This window comes from Cervus canadensis, chromosome 10, assembly GCF_019320065.1.
Source record: "Cervus canadensis isolate Bull #8, Minnesota chromosome 10, ASM1932006v1, whole genome shotgun sequence".
In the NCBI taxonomy this organism is placed as follows: Eukaryota; Metazoa; Chordata; class Mammalia; order Artiodactyla; family Cervidae; genus Cervus; species Cervus canadensis.
The window spans coordinates 23,635,291-23,651,363 of NC_057395.1; the positions used below are offsets into that span (position 1 = coordinate 23,635,291).

At 40.5% G+C, this 16,073-nt stretch overlaps 1 protein-coding gene across 2 annotated transcripts in view; it reads left to right on the top strand.

Annotated features, from left to right (window-relative positions):
• The window catches only part of PLXDC2 (plexin domain containing 2), a 429,365-nt gene that overhangs the window by 164,925 nt on the left and 248,367 nt on the right, over positions 1-16,073 (top strand). For both annotated transcript variants that reach the window (XM_043479119.1, XM_043479121.1), the window contains exon 2: positions 11,222-11,433. In XM_043479119.1, the coding sequence (XP_043335054.1) occupies positions 11,222-11,433 (212 nt within the window). The remainder of the gene's footprint in view (positions 1-11,221; positions 11,434-16,073) is intronic.

The following is a 16,073-nucleotide window of genomic DNA, read 5'->3' on the forward strand; positions in this document are numbered from 1 at the left end:
AAAATTTGCCATTCTGAATACAAAAAATAAGGGTAGTTGAGGATGGCCAATAATAAAGAAATATTGAGATATTTCATTAAATAGCTTTAGTTTTTATTGTGCTGTGGAGACTCTGCCAAAGCCTTTGACTGTGTGGATCACAATAAACTGTGGAAAATTCTGAAAGAGATGGGAATACCAGACCATCTGACCTGCCTCTTGAGAAACCCTGCAGGTCAGGAAGCAACAGTTATAACTTGACATGGAACAACAGATTGGTTTCAAATAGGAAAAGGAATACATCAAGGCTGTATATTGTCACCCTGCTTATTTAACTTATATGCAGAGTACATCATGAGAAACGCTGGGCTGGATGAAGCACAAGCTGAAATCAAGATTGCTGGGAGAAATATCAATAACCTCAGATATGCAGATGATACCACCCTTATGGCAGAAAGTGAAGAAGAACTAAAGAGCCTCTTGATGAAAATGAAAGAGGAGAGTGAAAAAGTTGGCTTAAAACTCAACATTCAGAAAATTAAGATCATGGCATCCGGTCCCATCACTTCATGGCAAATAGATGGGGAAACAGTGGAAATAATGGCTGATTTTATTTTTCTGGTCTCCAAAATCACTGTAGGTGTTGATTGCAGCCATGAAATTAAAAGATGCTTACTCCTTGGCAGGAAAGTTATGACCAACCTAGACAGCACATTAAAAAGCAGAGATATTACTTTGTCAACAAAGGTCCGTCTAGTCAAGGCTATGGTTTTTCCAGTGGTCATGTATGGATGTGAGAGTTGGACTGTGAAGAAAGCTGAGCACCAAAGAATTGATGCTTTTGAACTGTGGTGTTGGAGGATACTCTTGAGAGTCCCTGGGACTGCAAGGAGATCCAACCAGTCCATCCTAAAGGAGATCAGTCTTGGGTGTTCATTGGAAGGACTGATGTTAAAGCGGAAACTCCAATATTTTGTCCACCTGATGAAAAGAGCTGACTTGTTTGAAAGGACTCCGATGCTGGAAAAGATTGAGGGCAGGAGGAAAAGGGGACGACAGAGGATAAGATGGTTGGATGGCGTCACCAACTCAATGGACATGGGTTTAGGTGGACTCCAGGAGTTGGTGATGGACAGGGAGGTCTGGCATGCTGCAGTTCGTAGGGTTGCAAAGAGTTGGACATGACTGAGCGACTGAACTGAACTGAACTCAACTGTGGAGACTCTAAAGATTTATAATACATGGATTCTCACAAATAGTAAACCTGAAAACAAATGTGTAGAATATTTTATATATGATTCCAAATAGCCTCAAGTATGTTAATGAGATATTTAGCTAGCAAGTAGATGATACAATTTTATAAGCTAGGAGAAACTGTAAAAACTATAAATTTGCTCCTTCTTATTTTACACATGGTTAGGGTCATGTAACCTATAAAATTCCATATGCTTTTTGGCTTCATGAGGCTGTGTTTTCTGCTGAAAATCCTAAAACCTTATTAAAAGATAGACTCTTAGATTTAATTACATGCTGTTTTCACTATCTGTAGGTTATTTGTAGGCTATGGCTGATGTGGAAATGAGTTTATTCGCCAAATCTGACAGATTTATTGGAAAAATCAGCGAATAGCTTGAGTTCTCTGACAATCATCTTCGTTATAATAAAATAGGAGGCTATCATCATGGTAAAACACTAAAGTCTACTTGAAGGAATTCAGTTTTTCTTTTAAATTTCTGTTAGGGAATTTTAATAGAAAATACTCAGTTAACAAGATTAATTATCTGTTTTAAAGTACTTCCAAACTTTTCAAGACTTTAAAAAATATAATCAGTTTTAAAGTGCTCTTATTTTCTGCTGTTTTTACATCAACTTTGTTTCATTTCCTCCCATTGGCAGAGTCAACTTGATGAAAATGAAATATTATATTCTTTATTTGCTTTCACTGCTGGATTGTTTACATATTTTTGCCATTTCAAATAGTGCATTTTGTCTGAATTTTTTTTGTTTTGTTTTAGATTCTTTGTGTCATATTGTCGTTCAGTCACTGAGTCATTTTGACTGCTTGTGACCCCATGGACTGCAGCATGCCAGGTCTCCCTGTCCCTCACTGTCTCCCAGAGTTTGCCAAGTTCATGTCCATTGAGTCGGTGATGCTATCCAACCATCTCATCCTCTGCCACCCTCTTCTCCTTTTACCTTCAGTCTTTCCCAGCACCAGGGTGTTTTCTTTGTGTCAAATCATTAGGCTTTCTGACAGATGTCTAATTCTACCCCTGGAAGATTCATCTGAAGTAGATTAGATAACAGTTAATACCAAGCCTATGGGTCCAGCTCTGGTTATTTTCCTAGTGTATCACTTACCCTCTCATATACATGTTTCCTCATATGTGAAATAGGAAATGCCAAATAGTACATGCCAAATACATTAACATATGCAAATATTTAGAACAGTGTGTTACATTCGGCCAATCCTAAATGAAGATCAGTTATTATTACTATTATTATCATTAACCCATTATTAGAAACAATGCATAGATCACCTCTGTTTATAACTGTTAACACAGTTTTATTTTCTCTTTATTTTTAAAATTTTAGTAAATATGGACCAATACCTTAACATTGTCTTAAATAATATTAACCTTTGCTCATAAAGTTAATCAAGTTTTCCATAGAATAATTAACCATTTTATATATAAGACTAAGGTCTCTGCTTATTATCTTATTTAATAGTAAGGTTAGAAAACTATTTCATTGTTAATGTGCAAATTTTTTCTGTACATACTTTGGATTATTTGGTTATATTTTCCCATTCTCTTTCATTTCCTGTGTGTTTTTTCTTGACCTGCCTAATGTTCTTCACTGGAAAATTACTGCGAGTGACCAAGAACCCTGTGATGACTAAGTCAGAGAAGGGGAAGAGTGGAGAGTTAGAGTATGCTGGACACTCACATCTTGTCTTAGGCCTTTGTGGTTCTTCTACTCTGTGCCTCAGAGACTGGACTCATTCTTCAGACTTGTAGAGTAGTCTCTGTTTATTTTCCACATTTTATTTACCATGTCCTTGTTTCAAGTACTTCATACCTTTTCAACCTCCCTGGGCCACGCCCACGTTCTTCAAAGACTTGTATTCTATTTCTTACTGAGTTCATGAACCGGAAAGAATTGCGACCACGGGTGTTGCTGAACATCACCAACTGGCCAGCGAGCTTTTGTTGAGTCAAACTCATATCCGATAAGGAGAAGCTGCTATTGCTTTGTTTTCCCATAGTTTTCTCCTTCCGCTCTTTTATCTGACTGAGCAAGAGGCATAATTAAAGTCTCAAGAAGTTGGACAACAGATCACATACATAATCCTTTAAGACACTGTCTCAAATGAGTCTGGCCAACCATTCACTTACTCATTCATTCATTTGCTTTTCTTTTTTTTTTTTTTTTCATTTGCTTTTCAAAAAGAAAAAGCTTTGGGTATTTATCATATGTCAACATCCATGTTTGTACCAATGGGACAAAAAGTATAAATAAGATCGAATCTCTGTGTCGGGAGACTTCACGGCCACTGTCAAGTTTGGTGATGTGATAGGAGGACTCACAAGACTCGGTTGTGCTTTGTTAGAAGTAAAAGGCTACAGAGCAAAATCTGCAGAGGGAAAAGGCACTCGGGGTGATGTCTGGGGAAAGCAGGGCAGGTTTCCAAGAGCCTCTCCAGTGGGAGCACAGAGGAAGCATTTACTTCCTCCAGCAACCGGTTGTGATAACAACTGTGTGAAATATGGTCAGACAGGGAAGTTCACGAGAAACTCAGTGCCCAGGGACTTGTACTGGGAACCGTTCACATAACCACTTTCTATCTGCCATGTACCTAAATTCCACACTCCTGGAAGGAAGACAGGTGGTCAGCATAAACAATGTTGTTTGCCCAGGCAGTTTAGCCACAGTAAGCCCCTCTTATCTGTTAGGGAAAGGGGGGGCCCCCCACCAGCACCCGCAAATCTCAGTTCCCAGGTGCCAGCCAAGGGCCAACCTTACAAACAAGATTTTCTAAGGATAGCAGTCTCAGACCTGCTGTCTCAACACTTTTCTGCATGGTCTCACATTGAAGTGGGGATAGGTGGAAGAATGATTAAAGAATCAGATGAGAAGAGGCATTGGACTGCAGAAGAAAACTTAATCAGCTCTGCTTGAAGGAGTCAAGGGATGCTCCATTTACCAAGACAATATTTGAACTAGATCTTGAAGGAGCTATGAGATTTCCCAAAGCCTGGAATGAAGACGGACTTTCCCCCCATGCAAAAGTATTTATTGCAGGTAAAGAGGTTATTGAGAGATTCTGTGTGGTGGGAGCATAGAGCTGATGAGAGAGGCAGAGTCAGGGAAGAGCAATTAGAACAAGAGCATGAAGTGCTTTATCATTTTGTTGGGTGGTAAGGAGCCTTAGAGTTTTAATAAAAATAGAGAAGTGAATAAATTTGAAAGCTATCTCTGACAGCAGATGGAGAAAAGATTGGAGAAGGGAGAGTTTGAAGAAAGTAAGACCAGGCAGGAGGCAAGGGATGATGAAGACGTGACCTTCGGCACCTGTGGTGAGACGAGAGCATGGAGCAGTGGTCCTCAACTGGGAGACATGAAGAAACATGTGTGAAGCCTAACAAGAAAATAATGTCCACCTCCCATTCAAACCCTCTACTGCCTCTCAACAAAATATTCTATATGCTGTCTCTTCTGTAGCTATCTTCTCTGTAATGCTATCAGTCAAAACCTCCTAGTCCACTAGATAGCCAGCTCATTATTGGACAGAACCAGTAATATAACCATTTGTATGGAAGCTCCCCTTCACTTCCATAAATTGAGGTGTGTAAAACCATACAGCAGTCTACCTTAGCTGAATAATTTGCCTATTCTCAGATGATTCAAGCCAGTAAATCTATTTGTAGTGAAAAATTGTAGTCTTTGCATAGGATCCACAAGGGTGATTTTGTTCATTTGTGAAGTACAAACCGAAGTGTATGTCCAAAAGCTACAGTCATGGTGGGTCCTCACTACATAAAATACACGTCAATTTATGTGGTTACCCCTTGCTCATTTGACATATATTGTGTATATGATTGTATGCAAGACTCAAGAAATGCAGTACAGCTGGAACTAACACAACATTGTAAAGCAATTATACTCCAATTAAAAGTAAATAAATAAAAAATAGAAAAAAAACTATACTGGGGTTATAATTTAAAAAAAAAGAAACGCAGTTAAAAATGCATTCAACTATTAACTGAATGTAAGGTATTTAAATAAAATCATTAGGATGAGATGCAAATATAAACATAGCTAACCCAGAACTGTTTTCTTCCCTTTTGTTTTTATTTTAAATGATTTTATTTTATGGTAGATGATAGCATAAAAGAAACTTGCAAATTTTGCAAAGAATGATATGAAGGTGTACATGAGTTTCTTATTTTGCTCTCAGATTAACTAGACATTATTGGGTTTCATAATGATGATCTATTTGAAAGGTAGTGAAGAACCTTTTTCAATAGTACTTTATCTGCAATTTTTATCAAATAAAATATCTCAAGAATGTGTTAAGGTCAATTTATGTATTAAATATACAAAAATGTGTCTTTTAGCTTTCTCTCCTTATGTCCAAATGGGAGTCCTTAGATATATTTAATGTTTCCATGAACTATGTGATTAACAACTATAGCAAAATGTGTTCACGGAAATTATCTTGGAAGGTTTTCCATCAGTGGTTTAATTAACATACAGTAGACAGAAAGCAAACAATCTGTTCAACCAGACTATTGAAAGATCCCTCCTGTTGCTTTTGTTTTCACTACAGCTGGGAAGGGAAAAATTATTTTACATATATCCTTTCCTCTTGCTTCAGAATGATCTGTTTTGGCAGTGATTTAAAGAATAATTTGCAATATTTTTATGAGTTGGAAAGCCCATGAAGTGAATAGGAATAATTTACAATGTAGATAACCGAACTGTGGCTTTGCCAGTTTTTCTCCATCTTTATTTCTGGAAAACATCCATTTTTGACTTGTTTTATCTTCTCTAAAAATCATTCTGAAATGGGGTCAAAATCGAAGCCAATGTCAAACTTTCAGTTTTTAATTTTTTTTATTTTTTATTTTCAAACTTTTGTTATGATGAACCATGTAGTACTGAGTCATGAGCATATAGGGAATGTTTCCTCTATGTGTGATTGGCTAGTTTTGCTTATACATAACATAAGCAGAGAGGAAGACTTACATGTAAAGCAACAACCCCAAGGAAAATTCAGAAGCTAGGCCCTAAAGCTCACAAATTTTGTCATTGGAAAGCCCTTAGAACTTTCTTGAAAGTGAAAGTGAAAGTCACTCAGTCATGTCTGACTCTCTGTGACCCCATGGACTGTAGCCCACTGGGCTCCTCTGTCCATGGAATGCTCCAGGTAAGAGTACTGGCGTGGGTAGCCATTCCCTTCTCCAGGGGATATTCCCAGCCCAGGGATCGAACCCAGGTCTCCCTCATTGCAGGTGGATTCTTTACCAGCTGAGCCACTGGGGAAGCCCATAGATCTTTCCTTAGCCTTTGTTTACTCTTCACAGTCTGAGCCAGCAGATGATTGAGTGATTGGTTTACAGAGTTCAAGGTGGTAAATTCTAGGAGGAGCAAGCATGTGCATCTTGGAAGCAAACTAATCAACAGCTGTAATAGGTGTTAATACAACAGTATAGAAAGTAAGAAAAAAAAAAATCATGTAACACCACTAAAAAGTGAAAAACAAACACGTTATACGGGTCTGGGGACTTACCCTTATATGGGATTGGCCAAAATGTTTGTGTAGGTTTTTCATAAGGAAAACCTACAATAAATGCCAGAGGAAGCATTTATGCCAGTTTTATGCAGAAGGCCTATCTGTCTGTTAAATTCACCTTCCCCAGTAATCTCGCTAAAGGATGAGGTGGAATGTTCATCACAGAAACAAGAGTTTGACACATTCATCAGACTTTCCAAATTTCAACTACAGTTCATTTCAGTTCAGTTCACTTCAGTCACTCAGTCGTGTCCGACTCTTTGCGACCCCATGAATCGCAGCACGCCAGGCCTCCCTGTCCATCACCAGCTCCCGGAGTTTACTCAAACTCATGTCCATCGAGTTGGTGACGTCATCCAGCCATCTCATCCTCTGTCGTCCCCTTCTCTTCCTGCCCCCAATCCCTCCCAGCATCAGGGTCTTTTCCAATGAGTCAACTCTTCACATCAGGTGGCCAAAGGATTGAAGTTTCAGCTTCAGCATCAGTCTTTCCAATGAACACCCAGGACTGATCTCCTTTAGGATGGACTGGTTGGATCTCTGTGCAGTCCAAGGGACTCTCCAGAGTCTCCTCCAACACCACAGTTCAAAAGCATCAATTTTTTGGTGCTCCGCTTTCTTCACAGTCCAACTCTCACATCCATATGACCACTGGAAAAACCATAGCCTTGACTAGATGGACCTTTGTTGGCAAAATAATGTCTCTGCTTTTTAATATGCTGTCTAGATTGGTCATAACTTTCCTTCCAAGGAGTAAGCGTCTTTTAATTTCATGGCTGCAGTCACCATCTGCAGTGATTTTGGAGCCCCCAAAAATAAAGTCTGACAGTGTTTCCACTGTTTCCCCATCTATTTCCCATGAAGTGATGGGACCAGATGCCATGATCTTAATTTTCTGAATGTTGAGCTGTAAGCCAACTTTTTCACTCTCCTCTTTCACTTTCATCAAGAGACTCTTTAGTTCCTCTATGCTTTCTGCCATAAGGGTGGTATCATCTGCATATCTGAGGTTATTGATATTTCTCCCAGCAATCTTGATTCCAGCTTGTGCTTCTTCCAGCCCAGAGTTTCTCATGTCATGATGTACTCTGCATATAAATTCAACTTAAGTGGTATTAAAAGATAAACTGAGGCATACCAAGCATTTTAAGAGTCTACCTGAACAAAAATCAGTTTCAGTGGGGCAGCAGCATACCAGAAGTGGTTAGGAATACTCCAAGGACCCCAAATAGGGGAGAGATTTTCATGGAGAAAAGGCAGAAGAAAACAGGGAAATTATTTCATTGGCTGTAGCTTAAGTGTTACCCACTCCAGTGTTCTTGCCTGGAGAATCCCAGGGATGGGGGGAGCCTGGTGGGCTGCTGTATATGGGGTCACACAGAGTTGGACACAACTGAAGTGACTTAGCAGCAGCAGCTTAAGTGTTTGCCTGATTCAGAAAAGTCTAGTTGGGACTTTGTGACTGGTTGTCCTTAGGTTTTGATCTCTCAGACTTGAGGCACCTACAGGCTTAGGTTTAGGTTTGCTTACATAGGCTTCTAAAGCCACCAGAGACTCCTCAGTCTGATGGCCTCCTTGTTTAATTAATTTAATAGTGGGGAACATGGACTTTATCCTCCCTGTGTTCTGAAGGTCTTTTTATTTGTTCTCTAGGGTAAGAAGCAGAGAGGGAGAAAAGGAGAAAGGGGACTTCCTATGCAGACAGCTCCTTCATTGTTCGTTTATTTCGTCTACTCCATGCCCTGTGCCAGGACCACAGGGGCTAGCGTGATGTTTCTGGCCTAAATTTCATGAAAAGCACTGTATTTTGTCCTGTGTTATAAAAATCTAAAAGGGTAATGGTGAAGTTTTAAAGTCCGGCAGTGAATATCCAATGATAACATCTATTTTAAAGAAACCAACAGTGGGGTTGAATTTCTGGTGTGAAGATTTTAATGAAGACTACTACTTTGACGATTTAGGTATATTTTTCTGATTTACATTAGAAAGAACTGACAAACCTCTGGCTGGAGCCTTTCCCTTTCTGTGAAGTTAAAAAAAAAAAAACCACTTATATCTAGGGGTGTTTGACCCATTGAATGCATTATATTTGCTATCTTTCTTATCTAGACTGATGTTATAATAAGTATACTATAGGTTTTCAGTTGTTCCTACATAATTGTATTCAGATCGCCATCACCCCTAGGGCAAAGTGAATGCATAGCTCTAAAGTTTAGTCTAAGTATTGTGCTATGAGGCCTTACCTGGTTGTTATAAAACTTTATTGTGTACTTTTGTTGTAAGCTACATCATATATTTTTAGTAATGAGGCAGGACATCTAAATAAAGCAAATAAAATTGCTTTATGTAGCTTTACCTAGAATCATAAATCTTAGAGCCTGACACCTACTCAGGAAAAGTGGTCTGCTTTTGCAGGTGAGATATTTTCATTCCTATTTGAAATAAAGGGTAACAAAACCACAGAGAGCTTTGTAAATTATGCAACATCCCCTATTCAGCAAACCTAACAGAAAGAATTCCACCCCAGTTCTCCTGAATCCTTGCATTTCTTCCCTTACCTAATTCTGCCTGCCTCATCATCTTTGCTCTGAAGAGACTGTCTACAATTTATTTATTATTCATTCAGTCAACAAACATTTATTGAGCACTATTCAATGGCCAGTGGGTATAACACCTTAAAAAATAAACATTTTCTGTAAAATCCTCTTTAGACATACTTACTGAACATTTACTGCATGGCAGGTGGGAGGCCACTGTGATCAACCCTCCATGTACCTGAGTTTTTCTTTAGCCTTATAACAGTTCTGTGAGCTGAGCACAGTGCTGCGTTGTCTGGCTCTTGGTTTCCTCTCTATGGAATGTGTGGTCGTTTCCATTTCCATGATTCTTTTACATTCTTATATTCTCCAAGCCCATGGAAAGGTCTAGGTAGCCTACAGTATGGTAGTGTTTTGCTTTAGGCTGTCTCTACTAAGGCAGTAAACAATGGCAGATCTTTTAAAGTCACAGTGAAATCAAAGGATATCCCCTCAAGAGGAAATGATTAGCACCTTCATGATTTCAAAGGGAGATGTTTTAGACATTTGCATGTGACTAGTAGTGGTAGCCTTGACTTGGTTATTAGAGTTCAAAGTAATGGATTTAACGGTATTATTTGTTGTTGTTATTTTTGTTCGGTTGCTAAGTCATGTCCAACTCTTTGCAACCCCATCGACTGCAGCACACCAGGCTCCCCTGTTCTTCGCTATTTCCCAAAGTTTGTATAGATTCATGTCCTTTGAGTCCATGATGATATCTAACCATTTCATCCTCTGTCGCCCCCTTTCTCCTCTGACTTTCAATCTTTCCCAGGATCAGGGTCTTTTCCAATGAGTCTGCTCTTTGCATCAGGTGGCCAAAGTATAAGTTTCATTAAATACATTTTGGTTTCTTAGAATCTTCTAGTATCGATGGCAACATCACAGCTGTAATTAAATCACTATTCTCTTAGCCCTTTTGAACCCATGTCCTGCCTATTATTAAAGGCTGTCAATTCATATCTTTTGGTAATCGTTGCCTAGAGGAGAACTGTTCTTGGTCAGACACTGAATTGCCCACACTTGTGGAACATCTTCCCCTGCTGACCCACTGAAGTGAAAGACTAGGAGTAATGATGAAATCTAATTTTACCCCCTGTAGAAGCGGCATGAGCTGGGTCAGCAAAGCCAGTCACTGCAGATGGCTTTAAAATGCCTTTGTGATTTGATCTCCTTGTTTTTCATCCATTTCTCTAAGTGCCCATCACTGTCATCCTTAACCACTCTGACAAGATTCCAAGGTGAGAACAGCCCAAATGAACAAAGCATTTGTGATGCCTCCCAGGGGTGTTGCTTATGAAATGAATTCAGCAGTGAACCAAGTCTGACTTGTGAGCTACAAGGCAAGTTATCACATTGACGTGAAGATCATTCTATATATTTTTTAACCTGTTCGAATGCTCTGTTATCTCTCTGCTGCTCAGCATAACTTATGTGAAACAATATAAACTTGCAAGTTAATGATGCCGGATTTGTATTTTCAAATGTGCTGGGAGTCAGTTGGTTTCATTCCTTTGTTTGGATTGCAGCTTATTTTCTCAGAACAACTAGAGAATGTTTATGAAGGGTGTGTGTGGAGGGCAGGGAAGGAAGGGAATAAAAATGCATTGCTTTAGGGCAGCACATCTGTTTTAGGGACTCTGTTGGATCTGCACATTAAGCATTGTCACGACTTATGGCATGTCCTGAAATTGCCTTCTACTCAGAGTTCTTCATACCAAACTCAAAATATTATAGTTAAATGGGTTTCACTGTTTTGAGTTATTTTCCTCTCTTCATGAGCGGCAGGATATTTTTCTTCTCTATGAGAAAGCATGTGAACGATGCATAACAGGTGGTAACTCATTATTTTATTTAATTTTTTCAGATGGGCAGTATCAGGTTGCTCAAGCCTTCCCACAGACAGAAGAGGAGGTGGAGGTGGACACACATGCATTCAGCCACAGGTGGAAAAGGAACTTGGATTCTCTCAAGGCCGTAGACTCAAACCGAGCTAGCCTGGGCCAAGACTCCCCAGAGCCCAGAGGCTTCACGGACCTGATCCTGGACGATGGGCAGGACAACACCACCCAGATTGAGGTGGGTGGATGATCTGGGTGATTGAGATGGATTAATGAGTATGCTTCTTGGAAGGCTCCCAAATTCCACATTATGCTGTCTCTTTGGCTCAATCTGGAACTTTTGGACCTTTTTGCAGGGATCAGTTTAATTCATTAATTAATAATTGATTAATGATGATAACAATAATAATCACAGTATTTAACAATAATTTTTGTTCTACAATTTGTTAATATTCAGGAACTCAATGATAAGTAATTATTATTATGGTAAATAAATAAATAGCTAAGCCAGTTAATCATCCACAGATTCACTTACTCAGGAAACAGACACACAGGGCCTTGGTGTGGTGATGACAGTGTGGGGAGAGAATAAAGCTCCTCCCCGCTGGGAGATCAGTATGTCAAAGGGTCAGAAAGTCTAGCTGCCATAGCCACGTGATATGCACAGAAGTATGTACAGGCCAGTGTGGCATGGAGGAGGGGGATCACCTGTTTGCGATTAGGGGGTGGACTGCTGGCGAAGAGGCTTAGGAGTGGGCATTTAAGCTCAGGCTCAGCTGACTGAGAGGAGCTCAGCAGGCTGATAATCTGTTAATAGTAAAAGAAGACTGCTGGCAGAATGAATTACACCTGCAAAGGCTGACTGTCAGGATGGCAGGCATGGAGTCTCATATGGTAACCAACCAGCTGTCCCAGTTTACCTGGGCCTGAGGGGGTTCCTGGGATGTAGGACTTTCAGTGCTTAAAATGGGGAAGTTCTGGGAAGCTAGGATGGTTGATTACTCTGTTACTGTATATAATTCTCTATGATAATTGGAGCCATGAAGTGGAAAGAAAAGGATGGTTGCAGGTGGGCTTGGTGAGTATGGAAGGCGCTGAAGGCACATTCGAGGCAGATTTTGGGGTTGCCCAGAGGCCTCAAGGGTGGTGTTGGTTGCATTGTCGTTAAGTCGCTAAGTCATGTCTAACTCTTTTTGACCCCATGGACTGCAGCACGCCAGGCTTCCCTATCCTTCACCATCTCCCTGAACCTGCTCAAACTCGTGTCCATTGAGTCCATGATGCCATCCAACCATCTCATTCTACTGCCCTCTTCCCCTCCTGCCCTCAGTCTTTCCCAGTATCAGCATCTTTTCCAATGAGTCGACTCTTCACATCAGGTGGCCAAAGTATTGGAGCTTCAGCTTCAGCATCAGTCCTTCCAATGAATATTCAGGGTTGAGTTCCCTTAGGATGGACTGGTTTGATCTCCTTACAGTCCAAGGGACTCTTAAGAGTCTTCTTCAGCACCACAGTTCAGAAGCATCTAGGTTTCCATGGTCCTTTGCATTGCAAATGGTAAAATATGATTTGTTAGTACACTGGATATAACAAAAAGAAACAAATGCATCTTACAGAAATAAGCAAAAACCGCTGGAATGAGAACAGAGCTGTTTGTTCAGTTTGTTACAGCAAGGGAGTGAGCCTTCATCACTGGCCTTCAGAAGGGACTCAAAGAAGGCAGGAGAGTGGGAAGGCTTCTCAGTTTAAAAAAAAAAAAAGAAGGCTTCAGGTATGCTGTGAATGGAGGTGGTTGGCATGGAGAAGCTGGAAGTGGGCTAGTCAGAAGCCAAGAATCTTGTGGGATTGGTCTGGGGGATGTTTGGCTACCCGTGGTTGGTCCAGAGTTGGGCAGAGGAACAAAAAAACAAAGAAAAACCATCAGTTGTCAATCAAGTCCTACCCATTCTGGACCAATTGCTTCCAGGATTGAGTTTTGGCTCCTGGACTAGTTGCTTTAGAAGTTGAGGCCAGACTTCTGTTTTTATTCATGGTGTGGACATTGTCCGTTTCTATATTCTCTCCATCTGAAGTTTTAGTTCCTACCGTCTTCTAGGTAGGCTTATGTTTTAAAGAACCAGGCAGCATTCTTTTTAGTGCCCTGAAATACTCATTATTTAGGAAGCAGATGCGACATAGTTCTGCAGATAGTATCAAGGCTTTGTTTTGTTCCCTCGGGATAAGGGCAATCTTCAGATCTGAAGCCTAGGCCATTGGGATTCTGTGGATGTGAGAGGCCCAGTGATTTTCAAAACCCTTCTCCATCCCCTTAGCTAGTGTGTGACTTTGGGGGGGGGGTCCCTGGATGCCCCAAGTCAGCCCCTTAACAGGCAACAGAGGATGTGCCAGTAGCAGAAGTCATATACTGTTTCCAAGAGGCTATTCCAACTCCCGCAGAGCGCCTGCTATTTTGTCAACAATGTAGTTACAGCAACTCAGAGTGGGCAACACAGTTCTTCCCTGAGCTGCTCTTTGGCCAGGGTGCAGCAGAAAACAAGGAGAGCAGAACAGAAACAGAGCTATTTACTCTCCGCCTAGAACTAAGCTAGTAACCTGCAGAGATTAGAAGGTGAGGACATGGACTCCTGGACCTCTGTGGTCTCTACGCAGGGCGCTGAGTTTTTCTTATCATTTATCAAATAGCAAAGTCCTTTTGCTCAGGGATTTATGACGACTTCTCAGAATTAGTCCTAGTTGTCAGTATAGTCATGATTTTGTTTTTCAGCCACTTTTTCTCTTTTTCTACCTTAATAGAGGGAGACCATATAATGTCAGAGATTCTGAACCAGTGAAAAGGAGGAAGGATGATGGAGGGAGCTATTTACTGAGTGCTCTCTTGGTGCTGAGACCTGCCAGGTGCCCTATGGAATCATCTCTCCTGGTCCTCTCATCAACCTGGCAGGACTTGCATCCCCAGGTTCACTGGCTAATCTCAAGTGATTTACATGAGGGACTTTCAAATTTAGGTTTAGTATTTTTCTTAAGGTCTCTCATTAATGAATAAAGGGCTGTCATTCAAACCAGGGCCGCCCAGCTCTCAAGACAGCCTTACTGTTTGACTTCCTCTAATATAAGGGGTAATTTTTTTGGATAGTGGCAGCACCTGAATATCGATAGAGTAACTCCAGGGTTTCAATCTGTTTGAAAGGGGACTTTTCTTGAAGCTAGATTTCATAACAAGAGGACTGCTTTTATTTTGAGTTGGTTTTTGTGGGGTTCTGGGGATAGATTGAGATTATTGGGGATCTAAAGCTCCATAAGTCACTGCTTGGAACCACCACTAGTTCTGGAAGCAAAAGCCTACATCTGAAACTTCTCAGCAAAGTTTATTTATCCTGGCCCTTGAAAAAGTATTTTTGAACACTGTTGAATCTCTTTGGGGGCTGGGGGCGGAATACTTTTGCCTGATTGAGTTAAATGGGAATAAGAAAGAAAGGAACCAAATGGTTAGAGAGTGACTGCTCTGCCCTGGGCATTGTGACAAGATCTTTCTTATCTTTTAGGAATAAGCATTTTGATTTATGTTGCTTAATACAAGCAATGAGCATGAGAGACTCTGTATGCTTTTTCTTTTTAGAAGCTTCCAAAGTCGATGTCAGGAATCAGAATTATTTTGCCTAAGAGTAAAGACTGTAGCAGCAACTGTTAAAATAATACGTATCCCAGCGAGATTTAAACCACCCAGAATGGCATTCATGTGCATGTTCTCCCCGACTTCTGCCACCGTCTAGACTTTATATCCCACTTTCACTGAACAAAGACAGAAAACAAAAGACAATAGTATATTTACTCTTTTGGCACAGGCTCATTCTGAAATAAACAAAGGCTGTTATTCTCTTAAGTTGGTGACTATTTTTTCTGGCTCTGCATGAGAACAGATAATGGAGGGATTATAAACCTTAGTGTCCCAGTTAAATAATGCTTCCAATGGAAGTTTCATTGTTGTTGTCATCGTCTTTTTTTTTTTACATTCTTTTCATGAAGATATAAAGATGTTTTGAAACTATTTGTATTTCCTGGTGAATAAGTGGGATCTCAGTAGTTGACAAGCGCCCCTGTTGATCTGGATGTTAATTTACACAGACCTTTCTTCTTGTATCTTCTCTGTTCATGTGGACGTGTTCATGTGGACGTATGACCACCTGAACAGAGGGGATCCAAAAAGAGGCATACCTTACTTGGGCAGATCGAAAGAAGCATACTTCCTTCTGATTAGCAGGTATTTAAAGCAGTCACTAGCATGGTTTTTGTGATTACTTTGGGAACAGAAGGGCTTCAAGGACTTTCAGGTAAGACCGAATTCCATTCATGATTCGGCCTTGTTTGAGCTGTCCTCAGTGAATTCCATGCCCCAGGGACACAGGCATGGATGAGCAACACATGGACCTCTTCCTCCCTGCTGACTGCCCTTCTGTTTTTCTGGGGTGGAGCCCTTACAGCAATGAGGGGGCCTCATAAGAAAGAGGGGGTTAAGCAGTGTTTGGTGAGAACGGCCAGTCTTTATAGAGCTAAGGTTCTTGGGCTTCTTCCTGTGTAATATTGTTGGTAACTTACAGTCAATCCCTTTACAGAAATCAGTCACAAATTCCTTTCTCATGCAAGGAAGCAAATACGTGGTTCTTACCACTTTTTTCACATCCAGTGTTTGGAACTTCATATTCCTTCTCTTGGGACAATGAATGTATTTCTGAAAAGGCTTGTCAAGTGTGACTTTGTTTTTGGCTTTGATTCCGTATTACCTGGATGACTTGAAGAAGGGAAGACTAAAAATAGGATTTATGGATCATATAAGTGTAAGTCCATGATCCAGACTGACGGAGACACTGTGAATTTGACCAG